The sequence below is a fragment of the Populus trichocarpa genome, chromosome 4 (genome assembly GCF_000002775.5).
Source record: "Populus trichocarpa isolate Nisqually-1 chromosome 4, P.trichocarpa_v4.1, whole genome shotgun sequence".
NCBI classification, from domain to species: domain Eukaryota; kingdom Viridiplantae; phylum Streptophyta; class Magnoliopsida; order Malpighiales; family Salicaceae; genus Populus; species Populus trichocarpa.
Window position 1 is genome coordinate 33,315 of NC_037288.2, and position 16,546 is coordinate 49,860.

Below are 16,546 nucleotides of genomic sequence, written 5' to 3' on the forward strand. Positions count from 1 at the left end.
ATAGAATTTATTATAAATACTTAAAATAACCTTCATTTAGTTCTGTATAATTAATAATTTAAAGGTAAGTATGATTACTATAGTGCAATCTGTTTTTTAAAAGTATTTTTTATTTGAAAATAAATTAAAATAAGTTTTTTTAGATTTTTTATTTATTTTTAATATTAACATATCACAAGTTCACAACCATTAAAAAAATACTTTAAAAAAATATCAATTTAATATTTTTTTCAAGTAAATATTATTATTTTAATATTATTTTACTATATTAAATTCTCCAAAAAATATTCTACTTTTCCTTTTGACGTGCTTTGCTCTGTTCTCTTTAGATGACTTGTCCACTTGATTAGTGTGTTCTTTTTATGGAATCCCATCACATTTTTTTTTTCTTTTTGAGCCCCATTTAGCAATTACTTTTTGTTCACGCCTAGGGAATTCTTTCTATCCTTGTCTACTTTATAACGCATGAAAATTCCCATGGTTGAATTGTATACATAATATATGGCAAACACTTGAGAGATGCAAAGGATTTCATGAATTCGAGTGATCACTTCTTGGGAGTTCAATGTATTTTTAAAAAAAACAAAAAAAATTAGATTCCTTGTTGAGGATAGATTCATTCTAGTGAAAAATTTAGTATTGAGCTAGCAAAAAAATACACAAGGAAAACCTAGATTGTGAAATTCTCACAAACAAGTAGAGGCACTAATTGTTTTCATTACATCTTGAGCTAGTTCGGTGGGTATTTGCATTGGTTTTTGGTCTTATTAGTGTTGACCCGTTAGGGCTCGATTTCATGCCTGATTTGTCATGGCCCATTAGGACCCATTTCGATGGGTATTTTCTTTGGATTTCAGGCCCGGTTGGTCTTGGCTTGCCTGAGCCTATTTTGGTGGGTATTGGACTTGGTTTTCAGGTTCAATTTGGTCAGCCTGTCAAGGCTTGTTTTGGTGGGTATTTGCTTTGAATTTTGGGCCTAGTTAGTCCTAGCTTATTTTAGTGAATATTTGCCTAGGATTTAAGGGTCGAGTAGTCCCAGCCCTACGGGATCCATATTGGTGGGTATTTTCCTCGGATTTCAGCCTCGGTTCTTCCCAAACCATCTCAGTGAATATTTACCTTAGATTTCAAGCCCAGTTAGTCTTGTCCCATCAGAGCCTGTTTTAGTGAGTATTTGTCTTGATTTTCGAGCGTATTTTGACCTGACTCGTCACGCTCGGATGGTCCTCATCCTGCTAGGCCCGTTTTGGTGGGTATTTGCCTTAGATTTTGGGCTCAGTTGGTCCCAGCCTATCGTGGCCTGTTTTCATGGGTTTTGGCATTGGATTTCGAGCCCAATTGGTCTTGGTCATGTGGGGCTCGTTTCGTTGGGTGTTTACCTTAGATTTTGGGTCTGGTTGGTCCTGTCATGTCGGGGCCTGTTTCAGTGGGTTTTAGCCTTGGTTTCCAGGCATGGTTGGGCCTATTTTTATGGGTATTGACCTTGGTTTTCGAGCTTGATTGGTCCTATCCTATTAAAGCCCATTTTGGTAGGTATTTCCTTGTATCTCAGGCTCAATTTTTCTCAGCCTGCTAGGGCTAATATCGGTGGGTATTTTACCTTGATTTTTGTTCTCGGCTGGTCTTTGTTTGTCAGGGCCCTTTTCGTCAGGTACTTGCCTTGGTTTTCGTGTCTGGTTAGTATCTACATGTCAAGGCCTATTTCAGTGTGTATTTGCCTTGGATTTCAAGCCTGATTTGTAGCTACCAGTCGAGGCCCTTTCGGTGGGTATTTGCCTCGGTTTTTGGGCTTTGTTGGTTCCAGCTCATCATGATTCATGACCCTTTTCGTTACTTATTTGCCTTGGATTTCGGGCCTAGTTAGTCCTGGTCTGTCAGGGCCTGTTTCAGTGTGTATTTGCCTTTGATTTCAGGTGTGATTGGTCTTGGCCCAATAAGGTCCGTTCGGGTGTGTATTTGCCTTGGATTTCAGGCCCAGTTGGTTTTGGCCCATTATGGCTCATTTATGTGGTTATTCGCCTTGATTTTTAGGCCTTATTAGTCCTGGTCTATTGGGGTCTGTTTTGGTGGGTATTTTACTTGAATTTCAGGCATGGTTTGTCGTGGCCCATTAGGGCCTGTAGTGGTGGGTATTTGCTATGATTCTCATGCCCGGTTGGTCCCGACCCTTTAGAGCTTATTTCAGTGAGGATTTGCCTTGGCTTTCTGGGCCTGATTAGTCTTGGCCTTTTAGGGCTCGTTTCAGTGGGTATTTTCCTTGGATTTTGGGCTCAATTTGTCTCAACCTTGTGGGGCCTGTTTTAGTGTGTATTTGCCTTGGTTTCTATTCTTGGTTGGTCCCAACACATCAAGGCCCATGTCCATAGGTATTAGGTTGTTTCTATAGGTATTTGCCTTTGATTTTGGGCTTGGTTCATCCTAGTCTGTTCTGGTGAATATTTTCCTTGGATTTCAAGTCTATTTAGTGTTGGCTCGTCGAGGTTATGTTCAATGGGTATTTGCCTTGGTTTTTGGTGTAGATCTTGGTAAAAAGTATGGTTAGATATTATATGTTCCAAATAAATTCCAAGAAGAAAATGGCCAACAATACGAGAGTGTAATCAACTTGTAGAAATGAAGTATGACCAAGACAATGAAAAATGTAAAATATTATAAACCTGAGAAGAAAACTTAGAAATTCATTAGTACATGAATGTTTATTTAGAAGAGGGATTAAATTAAGTTAGGAGGGTAATGCAATAATAAAAGAAATAAATAGGCTTGTAAACATGAAATAGAGCTTAAGAGAACAAGGGATGATTCATAAATGTAGTTTTATAAAAGGGGTAAAGAGAAAAACCATACAAGATAGGGATTAAAGGGAAAAATGAATAATAAATAAAAACAAGTCAGCCCCTTTTTTTTTTAAGGAGGCTGACAGCTTGAAGAGGAGAAAAACCTCTTCATTTTGATGTTCTCTTCAAGACCATCTCATCAAAAACCCTTGTATGCACCTATTAAGCTTAGAAAAAAAGAGAGACAATAAAATAAACATGAGAACTATACTTATGGGTTTAAACTAGATAAGGGAAAAACCATTTTAGAGAGAAAGAAATGAAAAGAAGCTGTGAGGGAGGAAGAAACTGGAGTTGGAAAATCAAAGAAAAAAAATAGTCTTAAACACACACGAGTCAATTTAGAGACATTCTTGGTAAGTATTGATGTAAAGCCCCAAATTCTCAAGTTAGGGTTTTTGAACAACCTTAAGAAAATGGAGAAATCGCAATATGCAAGTAGAGTAAAGATGAAATGAATAAGAAATATGAAAGAAATGATTAGAAATGACAGAAAAATGGAATGTTTGGAAGCTCTAGTATTCGACCAAAGAGAAAAAAAAATTAAAGGAATATTTTAAGTAAATATATGTACATGCATGTTGATAATTAATGTTGTTAAACATAATTATAATGATTTTTGTTGAAATGAATGTTTAGAGATTTCTTTAATTTGACCTTGATGTGAATATACTTGAAAGAACATGTATGAATTAACAAAGAACAAGTTATTCTTCTTTTTTTGTGTGTAAGCTTGATAGCAAGTAAAGTAGAGAAGGAATAACTTACAAATATGAGAAAATTGAAAAGAAATCTTGAAGAGAAATGGATGTTTAGAAGACCTAATGTTTCGACCAAATAAGGGAGTTGGAAGGGAAATTTTTAAATGTGTTGTTTTACATTTTTCCCAAAATATAGGGTGTATTATCTTGAAGAACGTTGATTAGAATCAAATTTTGTATGTTTAGAAGTTACAAATTTAGTGAGGTTACTTAGTGTTATGGGACATACATTGTGTTAATTAATACAAAGAAGTATGAGGTGTTTATGATTTAGTAGCATGCTAGTGTATTCTAGACTTGTTGAAGATGGGGTCTTGGTTTCAACCATGTTAAGAGAGAATAAGGAAGACACTTTTCACAATGGTAGAAATAGAGTACTTGTGTATAACTTGGACTATTATTCATGAATATGGGTTTTAATCCTAGAAACCATCACTTGAAAAGTATAAGTTTAGTTATACTTAATCAAGTGGAATAATGCTTAGAGAAAATTTTGAAATGATATAAAGATGTAGAAGTTGTGTGTACTTGTTTGAAATATGATGAAATGAATACTTAAGGAGTATGGATTAAGATTCAGCCAGTTAAGAAAATAATTGGTGTCATAATCCAATTTTGGTCCTAAAAAATTATCATTTTCTTCTATAAAAAATAAAAAAATACAAGAGCACAAGTGACTTGGTTGGCAAGATAGGATAAAGAAAGATCCAAATGCATAAATAAGAGATGGAAAGACCAAACTAAATCTTTGACAATATTGAAAATTCAGTTGCATCCTTGAAGGACATAGATGTTAAAGACTATGCAAATTCAAGTTTAACTTAAGTGAATATTAGATGAATTTGCATAAAAATTAAGTTTGAGGACTTAATTATATTTTAATCATAGGCCTAGTTAAAGATTTAATTAACTTTAAAATTAATTTAGGCCAAAATAAAAAGAATTAATTAAGTGTAAGAACTTAATTAGAATTTTATGGGTCAAATTAATTTTATTAAGAACTTAATTGGTGAAAAAATTAAGTTTGAAAGCTTAATTTTAGTTTAATTGAGAAGATTAGAATTTTGAAGGATCAAATTTAATTTTTACAAGCTTAATCAGATGGAACCAGGGCTGAAATTACAAGAAAATCAAAGTTTAGATGTCAATTTAAGGCTAAATTAAAGAATTTCAAAACCAATGACCAAAATGGAACATGTGTGCAGATTTGAGGGCTAAAATGAATCAAAATCAGGGGTCAATTTGAAAGAAATTGAAAGTTTAATGGTTTATAACGGTCAAATTGCATAATTTGAAAACCAAAGACCAATATGAAAAATACACTCAAATCAAAAGAGTCAAATCAAGATTTTCCAGTGGTATGATTGCAAAAATTTAAATGTTTTAGGGTTAATTGAGGGTGTATATGCTAAAATTTAAACAAAAAAAAAACCAAATTAAAGTTTGTAAAATCCCAATTAGAAAACCTTAAACCCTAATTTCTAGGGTTTAAGTAGAACGACATGTCACTCAATTTTAATTAAGAGAATGAGTGACACATCATCTGGCCTTGTTCACCATCTTCTTCAACATGTGAAGGTTGGTCAAGATGCCACTTTCAGGCAAATGAATATGACATCTTTAACCACCTCAAGGGCTCTAACCATTCGACAAAAGAGCTTCCTCTCTACGAGGTTATAACTATCTTTTTCAATGCTTGTGCCCCACTTGCCACGTGGAAACCCTCAACTTCTTGTCCCAAGAAAGCTTTATTCAATTCAGTAAAATTTGACAATGTTACACCCAACTTTTGATCGATGGTGGAAAAGCTACAAGCCACTAAATCAAGCATGGTTTGCTCCTAGTTGAAGAATAACACCCTTTTCTACAGGATCTAAGGCTTCGTTGGCTTCAATGACCTCCCATTTTCCATGATTAATTCATGGAAGGTGCACTCCTAATCAGTTGTTTTCGACCAAGTTCCAGTTATGAAGTTCCCAACTTTTCTAGAAATTCCAAAAGATTTTAGAGATATAAGGAGAGGGAAAATATAAGGAAAAGATAGGAGAATGATCCCCTAACAGATCAAAGGCAAAATGGAAAAGAATTTCTATGATCTAATTTTGAAAAACCACCTTCAAATTCATAAATGGTTTCATAACCACATGTCCTTTTTAGGCTACAAAAAAAGGAGATTTTTTAGAAGAAAAGGAGAGAGGAAAAAAAGGAAACACAGAGAAATCAAGACAATACCACAAAATAGAATTAAAAAAAGGTTATAAATATTATGTGTTAAGAAGGGAGAAGATATTGTGAAGAAGGAGGTTAAAATTTGTTTGGAAGAGGCTATTGGAATATGCTCAAATCAAGCAAAAGAAGCAAAAATCGGTTGTAACCGTCTCTTAAAGGTATATTACTTAACTTGATAGAGGGGTGTAACACATACAAAATACCCATTTCCCTCTATATTTTAATCTTTAATCCATTCATTCATGTTTTGTTAATGATGTTTTTTATTTTATTTGACCATGTTTTGATTATTTTTTTTTGCATATAAGTTCAAGTTTCTTTCAATGCAAGTAGCAATATGCTTGTTTGTTTGAGTTGGGTAATTTGGTGTTTTATGATGTTTAATAGACGATTACTAATTTGGTTTTCTTTTAATGTTTTTTTTCATGGCTTTTTTCTCCTCTCTAGTCCCCTTTTCAAGCTTCAAAAGCCACGTCTTTTATGGCCTTCAAAGGGCAAGTGGTTATGAAACCATTTATGGGTTTGGGGGTTGTTTTCCAAAACTAGATCATAGAGGATTCTTTCCCATTTTGTCTCTGATTTATTAGGGTATCACTCTCATCTCATTTTCTTTTGTTTTCCCTCTCCCTAAATGTCTAATAAACTCTTGGAATATCTAGAAAAAGTTGAGAACTTTATTGCAGAAACTTGGCCAAAAATGGATGATTAGAGGTGCACTTTTCATGAACTAATCATGGCAAATGACAGGTCATTAAAGCCAACCAAGCCATAGATTCTGTAAGAGGGGATGTTAGTCCTCAACTAGGATCAAACCATGCTTGATTTGATAGCCTGTAGCCTTCCCACCATCGATCTAAAGTTAGATGTAAATTGTTAAATTTTACTGAACTAGACAAGATTGCCTTAGGACAAGATGTTGATGGTTTCCACGTGGTAGGTGGGGCACAAACATTGAGAAATTATGACATAGCTCCTATGTAGAATGACGATTTTCATTCATCCAGTGGTGGCCAGAGTTGCCACGATTATTCCCCAGAATAGTGGTTCACGATCAGCCAAGATGGGAGGACCCTAACCAAAACAACATCGTTTTTCTTAAACCCTCAAAATTAGGGTTTTAGTAATTGAGATTAGGCAATCTCTAATTTAGTCCTTGGTCTTTTAATTTAAGCTCAAACATCCTTAATTGAGATAAAATTGATTAATATATAGAGGGTAATAAAATATAGGTAATGCAATTAAATATGATTTTTCTTAAAAGATAAACAATAAAAATGAACTTTCCAGTATTGAAAAAAATAGCCATGAAAATTATTAATGATTTTTTAAAAAGTAAACTTATATGTGCTTTCCCCTTTCTTTCTTCTTTCAACAAAAACTTATATGGGTTTAGAGACCTTTAATTGGAGAAAAATATCACCGAAAAGTGGGAGGTCTATAGCCTCTCTAGTAGTGGTGAGTAGCTTGGAATCCCCCTGCTGAAGAGTATGGGAGGTATGCGACCTCCCTATCATTGTCAATGGGTATGGGGACCCCCCCACTATAAAGTGATTGTATCTAAAAGTGAGAAGTCAAAAATCATTCCTGGAGATAGATTGAGGATTGGGAACCCCATTAGAGAGTCATGCCAATCCATGACTACATTGGAGAGGCGGGAGATCCGAGATCAATCCCTGGTAAATAGGCGAAAGGCTCGTAGGCATTACTTGGAAAATATGCTAGTTCGAGACTACATTAGATAATGGGGAATCCAAGATCAATCTCTAGTGAATTTGTAAGAGGCTCTTAGACATCACTTAAAGAATATGTTAGTCCGAGACTGTATTAGAGAATAGAGGATCCGAGATCAACCCCTAAAGAATTGGTGAAAGGCCCTTTGACATCACCTAAAGAATGGGCTAGTCTAAGATTATACCGGAGAATGGAGGATTTAAGATCAAACCCTGGTAAATTAGTGAGAGGCCCTTAGGCATCACTTAGAGAATAGATGAATCAAATATTACACTAGAGAATGAGGGATCCAAGGTTAACCCCTGACGAATTGGTGAGAGACCCTTAAGCATAACTTGGAGAATGATGCTACTAAACTAGGGAGACCTCATACCAATCCCTTGGAGGGTGTGAGACTACTTCCCTGAAGAGATCAAGTCAATCCTTTTCAAGGAGAGTTGTGTTATTGCACTAGGAAAACCAAGTTAATCCATAAAAAGTGATCGAAAGCCCTCACTAGAGATCTGTAGATAAGATATGTATGTCAGAGATACATTATTTTTATTTCAAAAATAAACTTACATTCCTATTTAGGATTATGTATCCTGAGGTGAAGTAATAGGTATGAAGGAGGTTCTTAAAAGGAGCATGTCTTGGAGGTGGTAGGTGTTTGCTTTAACTGTCCTAATAACTTTGAGTAGGTGATCCTATTTAGATTCAAGAGAGTAATAAACCCTCAGGATACACTAAAAGCCATGGGTTGGTCCCTCATACTTCTTCCACGAACTTTCATTTCTAGAATTACTTTGCTTGGAAAGTCCTTCATATTGATTGTCCTTGTAAAAACAAGGAAGTTCATGTCACAACAAACTAGCTTCTTCCACCTGTATGTGTTTTTCCATGACTTGTATCACCTGAGCAAGCTTTTGTTTGTTAAGGCATAAAGTTTTCTCTAAAGGACATTTTCCTTTACCCCTCTTATTACGTCATTTAAGGCTACTAGCTCAAGCAACTCTTCCACCTTGAGCATATACTCATTGAACCTCTTCAAATATGCTCAAGTAGACTTGAACTCTTGCTAAGTAACACTAAATAGCTCCGTAGAGCTTTTCTTGGAGGGTAAATTAATGTTGATGTGTTCCATTATCTTAACATTAAGGTCACTAAACCCTTCGAAGAAGCTTGGCTCTAAATTATTATACCAAATACACGCAGACCCTCAGAAGGTTATGGGAAGATTTTTCATATGGAGTCACTATTTTGGATGACCAAATCTCAACTCAGTTAGGCCATCATAGTTGTCTAGACTTATTTTTATAGAAATGTAGTCTTTAGAGAGTCAAGTATTCAATACTAACAGTGTGTATTCTCACTTTTCAGTTGAATTAAGGAACGTGCATCTTAAGTTGTATACAGACGGATTCAATTCATTCGGGTCATTTGTTGCTCCTTATTTTTATTGGCACGGTTTACAACTTGCCACCAGGGATGTTATGTATTTTAATGTATCTATCTATTTTTTTAATACTTTGAATATATAGAGATAGATATTCAAAAGTATTTGGAGGGAAAAAAAAAAGAAGGATAGATAATCTAACATATCCCATTCATAATATTTCTGATTTTTAGATTCTCTTAATTGTTTACAAAAAGATTTTATATTGTAGTTGAATTTTTATAATAGGTTCTCACGTGATTGATCGGTACGCCAATAGGTGTGAAGATAAGTTTTGGGTTCAGAAATGTAAATCCTGCAATTTCACACAAAAAGACAACACTTGCACTTGTCCATTACAAAATGGACAAAACTGTCACATCTTTCCATGAATTGCTTGCTAGCATTTGTTAATGGTCACCGTCTTCATAGACATGCTAAAGGAAGTATGCGAAGGGATTATCTCATGTGGTTGTCTGTTCTCTTTGCACGCAACGATCAAATTGGAACACCTTACACCTACCATTAAGAAAGTTAAGAATGTGTTTGGTAACAGTTTCATCTGAAAAATACTGAATCAATTTTATTATATATATATATATATATATATATATATAAGTTTGACATCCTTGTATTAGAACCATCAAAAAAACATTAATTTGAAAATGTACTTTGAAAATCATTTTAAAAAAAAACTGCTTTGAAATTTAAATTTTACCTACCAAAAAGAGGGTTTTGAGGGGTCATCATTATCTTCCCTTAAAAATACATGATCAACATAAATTTTACTCTGCGCTAACCCTCTACCAGACATATAGTAATACTCATAATAAACCATGTTTCTATTTTCGTACATTTAGATTTTTGATTAAGATATTTTCAAAATTTCTTTCCTACTTCTGTCTATTCTACCGGGGTGGATCAACAGAGCTGTTTTTGCCGTCCATCCGAAAGTCAAAACCCAAATTAATTGAACTAATCACTTCCAAAAAAAAATTAATAATTGAACTCTTGAATCGATTGATCAAAGAGAGAAGACAGAAGGAAACCAACCGCAATATCTTCACACTGCGCACACACACACACACACAAAGAACACCACACATTTCTGCTGGTATCAGGACACGGATACAGTTTTTTTTATATATATAATCATAGAAAGTATATTAAAAAAAGCCATAAGTTAATAGCCAAAGAAAACACGGATACAATTTTATTTTATTTTTATAATTATCAAGAGTATATTAAAAAAACCATAAAACTAATAGCCAAAGAAAACACGGATACAGTTTTAACTATGCAATCCAGCTTGCTTGCTTCATACACATGAATTTTTTTAAAATAAAAGTAATTAATGAACTGCTGCATTCATAGGACAAGCTCCACTCGTACGAACGTGATCTATATCACATGCGACTGGCTCTTGACGAGCCCATTGCCTTGGCCATGTCTCGAAGCACAGCCTTTTGGATCTTCCCAGTTGATGTCTTGGGCAGTTTTTCCTTAACAACCACTGTTTTGGGCACCATGTAATGTGGCAACTTACCCCTGCAATGTTCAATGATTTCCTTCTCCGTTGGGATCCTACAACAGGCCTCCTTCAAAGACACAAACGCACAGGGCGTCTCGCCCCAAAACTCATCGGGTCGTGCCACAACCGCCGCCTCGTTAATATCTGGAAATGTGTATAGCACTGACTCAACCTCTACGCTGCTCAAGTTCTCTCCACCGCTAATGATGACATCCTTCGATCGATCTTTGATCTCTAAATAACCATCAGGATGCATCACACCTACATCTCCAGTGCAGAACCAACCATTCTCTGTCATACACTTGGCTGTAGCTACTGGGTCCTTGAGATAACCCAGCATGATGCACCCACCTCTTAGAACAATCTCACCAAGTGTTAATCCATCTCGTTTCACGCTCATTCCTGTCACAGGATCCACCACGTCCACCTCAGTCATTCCAACTGTTCTCACTCCTTGCCTTGCTTTCAGCCTCGCTCTCTCAGTTGCGGGAAAAAGATTCCACTGCCTTTTCCAGGCGCACGAGACAACAATCCCACCAGTTTCTGTCAGCCCATAACCATGCCCCACTACGAACCCCAAGGACTCCGTGCGGGAGAGTATGGTGGCCGGTGGTGGAGCCCCGGCTGTTATAATATGGACTGGATTCTTTAAAGGTTCCATAGTGATGGGAGAGTTTGATAGCATGTTGAGAACCACAGGTGCACCACACATGTGAGTCACCCCATGCTTTTTAATCAAACCATAGATCGTGGGTGCATCGAATTTACGGAGACATATGTTGGTTCCACCAACGGCAGCCATGCCCCAGGGATAGCTCCATCCATTGGAATGAAACATGGGCAGGGTCCACAAGAAGACAGGCTGTTTCGGGAATGACCAATCAACAAGCGAATCAAGGGTCACGATGAAGAGACCCCTGTGGCAGTGCACCACGCCTTTAGGAGATGAGGTCGTGCCTGATGTGTAGTTCAGTACAATAGGGTCAAAGTCATTCTTGGGACGGGTCCAGTTGAAGGCAGGATCACCCTTCTCCAACAACCCTTCGTAGGTATCGTAGAAGTGAATGGTAGGTGATGGTTGTTGGGGGAGGACCTCATCATCATCGGCTATGAGGACGAGGAGTGGAGGTTTGGCGCTGGATGGAAGCAGGGAGATAGCTTCGTTGACTAAGGAGACAGACATAAGATCTACAAAGAGGAGCTCGGATTCGGCGTGACAGAGGAGGAGGGAGATGGTACGCGCGTCAAGGCGAGTGTTGAGGGTGTTGAGGATGGCGCCGGCCATAGGGACTGCAAAATGGAGCTCGTACATGGCAGGGATATTGGGGGCTAAGATAGAGACGACATGGCCGTTGTTCAGACCGATGGATGATAGAGATGAAGCCAGTTGGAGACATCGACGGTGGGTCTGGGACCAGGTGTAGGATATGTTATTGTAGATGATGGAGGGGCAATCACCATACACTATCGCTGCCCTGTCCAAAAAGCCTACGGGAGTTAGAGCATAGGAGTTTGCTGGTCTTGGTCTCAGCTCATCCATCACTCTGAGTCTCTCTCTCTCTCTCTGTGGTATAGTCTGGAAGTGTTGTGTTATAATAAGCCACAAGGATCCGATGACATTTACTAGGAGTGAGGAGTGTATTTATGTGGAGGAAGTCTAATTATAATTCTATTGTGATTTATAGAGTAGTAAGGGATTCTTTTACGATTTAAATGTCAATGCATGTACTTAACTATGAAAAACGAGACCGGAGAATAACTAGAGATATTAGATATTTTTTAACATATTTTTTTAAATAAAAAAATAGACACAAAGATATAAAAAACAATCCCTCCCCTTCTGTTACCTATTTTGACTCATATCTTCGGTATACCGTGATACAAGACAAGCACAGGAAAGGTGCTTCTTCCAAGCGTTCCCTCGCCCTATTCTCTCTCAATTGCCTATCCTTTCTAGATGAGGGGGAGTACCTTAGCAGTAGCTTCCAGCACTTAAGATTGACCTCCGTGAGTGCCAGATATGAATGGTTAATGAATTTCACACGGGTATTTGTTTGAAGTGAAAGACACCCAAACTCTTTTAATGCTATGTCCCGTGTTTCTCGACTGCCCAACACTACTTTTCACGATGCAAAGGCACTAGTAATTAAATTCGAATCATCGCTGGTAGTGGAACTTGTTTTAAGATGCCCCATGAAGCCAGGAAAAGGTTTTATCTCCTGACTTGGAAGAGTGACAGAGGATATCCTGGGACAAAAACATAAAACATTTTTTTTCCCGAATCAACCATAGTTTTTACAAAACCAATACTAAGATATACTTGTACTACTACTACTTGCGAAAGTATCTCTCTCCTCGCCTCTTGGAGAATTCTTTATCCGGCAATCTGGCCAATATCCCACCAGATCGATCAGAGTTGAATATTGTCAAATATGGCATCGATGGTCACTGCTGCTCAATATTGTTCACCAACTACTTGTTTGTCGTGATACGACAATAACTAAACCCATAGCATGTGGAGCAAACTGACAAGAGATACTTTCTTAAATGTGCAATTATCAGATAAAAGATAAAAGATTCATGCTTTTCTTACTGCACTTGGCGAAACAAGAAATTATAACACTTGACTTTGTTTGTTGATTTTAATTTTTAATTTCTTTTTTCATTATTTGATTCATTTATTTATTATTTAATTTTTATTATTATTATTATTATTATTATTATTATTATTTATTTTTTGTATCATTTTCTTGATTTATTTTATTTTTCAATTTCATCTCTTATTTTTTTATTTTATTTTATTTTTATATTAGATTTTATCTTCACTTTTTTATTGCTATTTTTTTTATTTTTTTAATGTTTTTCTTAATTGATTTTTTTTTCAATTTTATCCATCAATATTTGGATGATAGAGAATTTCACTTCGTGATTTTTTTGTGATTGTTTTTTATGGGTTAATGTCAGTCTCATGACCCAAGTCACAAGTCTAATTTGACTTCGTTTATTTTTTTATGTTCTTTTTTTTAATTATTTTTTTAATTTATCATTCAACATTAGGTTATCAGGCCTTGAGATTCATAATATTTTTCTCTTTCCTTTCTATTAGGTTATCCCAATCTCATATCTCAGGTCGCAATTTAGTCAAGTTGACTCGGATTTTTATATGTTTTTTAGTTGATTTTTTTCAGTTTCTTCCTTCATCATTTAGTTTGCTAGAGAGTTAAACTTCATTTTCTTATTCAATTTATTTTATATAGGGTTGTCTCAATCTCATAACCAAGACATGAATTTGGCATGCTGACTTGAGTTAGGTTTTTATTTATTTATTTTTCAGTTCATTCTTCAACATCTAATAATTGAGCTTTGAATTTTTTTTTTAATGAGGTTATCTTATTTTTATTTAATTTTAGTTTTGTTATCAAATAAGATCGGTAGGCCTTTTAAGAATATTTAGAGGTATTTTTTTATAATATTGACAAGTATTTATTAATTTTTTGATTAGTCATTATCAGTTTTTAATATATATTATTGATTTTTTTATATTCATATTATTAAATTAATTAAATTTATTTAATTAATTCATATAAATGATCCGGATCCTAATCCTAGATTCTGCTTGCTCAATTTAAAAGTTGTTGTCATTGCCTTGTCTGAATATGAATATTTTATAATGTTTGGAAAAATTTGATGTGATTCAAAGAAAAGGCATCTAGGAAGCTACAAAGGCCAACAAATCATGGTGGCAGTGCCGCTCGTGAAACTCGTGAGATGGTGAATGATGAGGAATGCACTTTATGTAGCTGTCACGGTGTCGGTATTGTGATAACTTTTATAGTTATGGTTTAAAAAAAATAATTTTATAAAAAATAATTTTAAATATATATTATTTTGAATCCCTCAACTGTTATTTATATCAATTAACATGATCTTCTAGTAAGATGATAGCCGCTCTCAAATATTAATATTGAAAAAGACTTGTTTATTCACAAATAACCAGACTATCAAGATTAGACCATTCTTGACATTGAAAGGATATTAATAAATAATATAAAGTTATGAGAAAATACAAAATTTCGTGTTTGCTATGCTCTGTCATGTACTTATTCAATTAAAAAATCTTTTATCATTAAGCTCATTAAATATTAAGAAAAAACTCCTTCTAGTTTTAATGCAGAGGACTGGGGTAGTTGCGTTGTCTATTTGAAAATAAATGTATTACAAAAAAAAAAAAAGACTTGTGTGGAGGATGACACGAAATGGGACCGACCGACTGTCATGAAACACACTCTCTATTTAAGCACAAAATAAAATATATAAAATTAAAGCACACTCTCTGCAGGCCTAGGTGAAGATCCAATAAAGGGTCATAAAGACCGCAGCTTTAACAAAAGTCGTAGAAAGAAGGCCGCTTTTACTGTCAGAAATGCATTCTGAGCGCAGAAATCCAGAGTATTTGGCTGAGAAAGGTTATCCCATCAAAAGTTATAAGATATGATTTAATTTTTCAATTAAAATCTAATGAAATAAAGTAGAAAATCCCTGTTTATACTAATTTTAGATCTAATTTTTTTTATATTATCACTCGTTTGGGCAGCGAATCAATATTAATTTTTTTAAAATATAAAAATATTTTAAATATTTTAAGTTTGATTATCATACTAGACTCAAATATCTTAGATTTAATAACCAAATAATTTGTTTATCAAATTCAATTAAACATTGTTCCATCGCAGCTTTTGAATTTAAAAATAATAAAATCAATGTTAAATCCAAGAGCTTAGGCATTGTCACTAGACTCAAGATTCTTGGGTCTAGCATGACAAAAGGATCCAAGTTGTTTGGATCTGTTATTGTTGCCAGACCAGGCGCTTGGGTCATGTCAGACCCAAGCGTTGAGTTAAAAAAAATAGTTACAAAAGAGAAGAGAGAGAGAGAGAGAGAGAATATAGAATTTTTATTGAAGGAATAACAAATTCATAAACATAAAAAATAAATTATTTCAATGGAAAGATAAGATCTGAATTTTTAGATCTAAAACGTTAGATTATATTTTTTTTATGATTTATTGTTTATAAATAATTTTTGAACTTGGATTTCTGTTTAGAATACTTCAAGGATAATTTAAATGTTCTTTTATAAAAAATAAAAAAATTATAAGTCTCAACATATTAATTATCACCTGCTCAGACTCAAGTCGCTTGAGTCTGGCATGGCTGCCAAACCCAGGCATTGAGATAAAAAAAAGTTAAAAAAAGATGAAAAAAAAAGAGAAAAGATAGAATTTTTATTGAAGGAATAACAAATTCATAAATAAAATAAATAAATTATTTCAATAGGAAGATATGATTTGAATTTTTAGGTCTAAAACGTTAAATTAGATTTTTTACAATGATTTGTTGTTTATAAATAATTTTTTAATTTTGATTTCTGTTTAGGATACTTTAAGAATAATTTAAATATTAAAAAAAATTATAAGTCTCAACATTTTAATTATCATCAGCTCAGACTAAAGTCGCTTATGTCTGGCAAAACCACCAGACTTAAAGCTCTTAGATTTGGCATGGTTGCGAGACCCAGGAGCAGGTATGGCAGACCCAAGTGTGCTAGTTTGGCATGGACCTAGGCATGCGAGTCTAGCAAACTATGCCAAACTCAGGGTGTGTTGGTCTTGCCTTGGGTCTGGCAGTCACGCCAGACCTAATGTGCTTGGATATGGAAAACATGTCTGATCTGACAAATAACAAATAAAAAAGACAATTATACACTTTAGATGTCATGAAAGAGAAAAGAAAGAAAAAACTCAAACAATTGATCACCGACGGCAATCCAACCATTATCTTTCTATACGCGCCACACCATGTGAAAGAGGGCACAACTGCGCATCTAGTGAGATGACGGATGACCAGATTTGACCACCAGAAATCGTCACACACGCCTCTTTAATAGCACGAGCGCCACCCACTCGTTAGGTAAGAAAAAGAAAGCCAAAGAAACGTCTCGCGAAAAGATGAAAAATTAAAAGTTAAACTATTATTACAATCCACAG

The 16,546-nt window shown here is 34.9% G+C and overlaps 1 protein-coding gene across 1 annotated transcript; it reads right to left on the reverse strand.

Moving 5' to 3' along the window:
- Positions 1-10,152: 10,152 nt before the first annotated feature.
- LOC18097323 (2-methylpropanoate--CoA ligase CCL4) lies at positions 10,153-12,206 on the reverse strand. Its single transcript, XM_006383754.3, has one exon. The coding sequence runs from the start codon at positions 12,038-12,040 to the stop codon at positions 10,376-10,378; it is 1,665 nt and encodes a 554-aa protein (XP_006383816.2). The 5' UTR covers positions 12,041-12,206; the 3' UTR covers positions 10,153-10,375.
- Positions 12,207-16,546: the final 4,340 nt, after the last annotated feature.

What these genes read in the sequence shown, in the direction of transcription:
- LOC18097323 (XM_006383754.3), bottom strand. Translation starts at nt 12,040, where the DNA reads ATGGATGAGCTGAGACCAAGACCAGCAAACTCCTATGCTCTAACTCCC.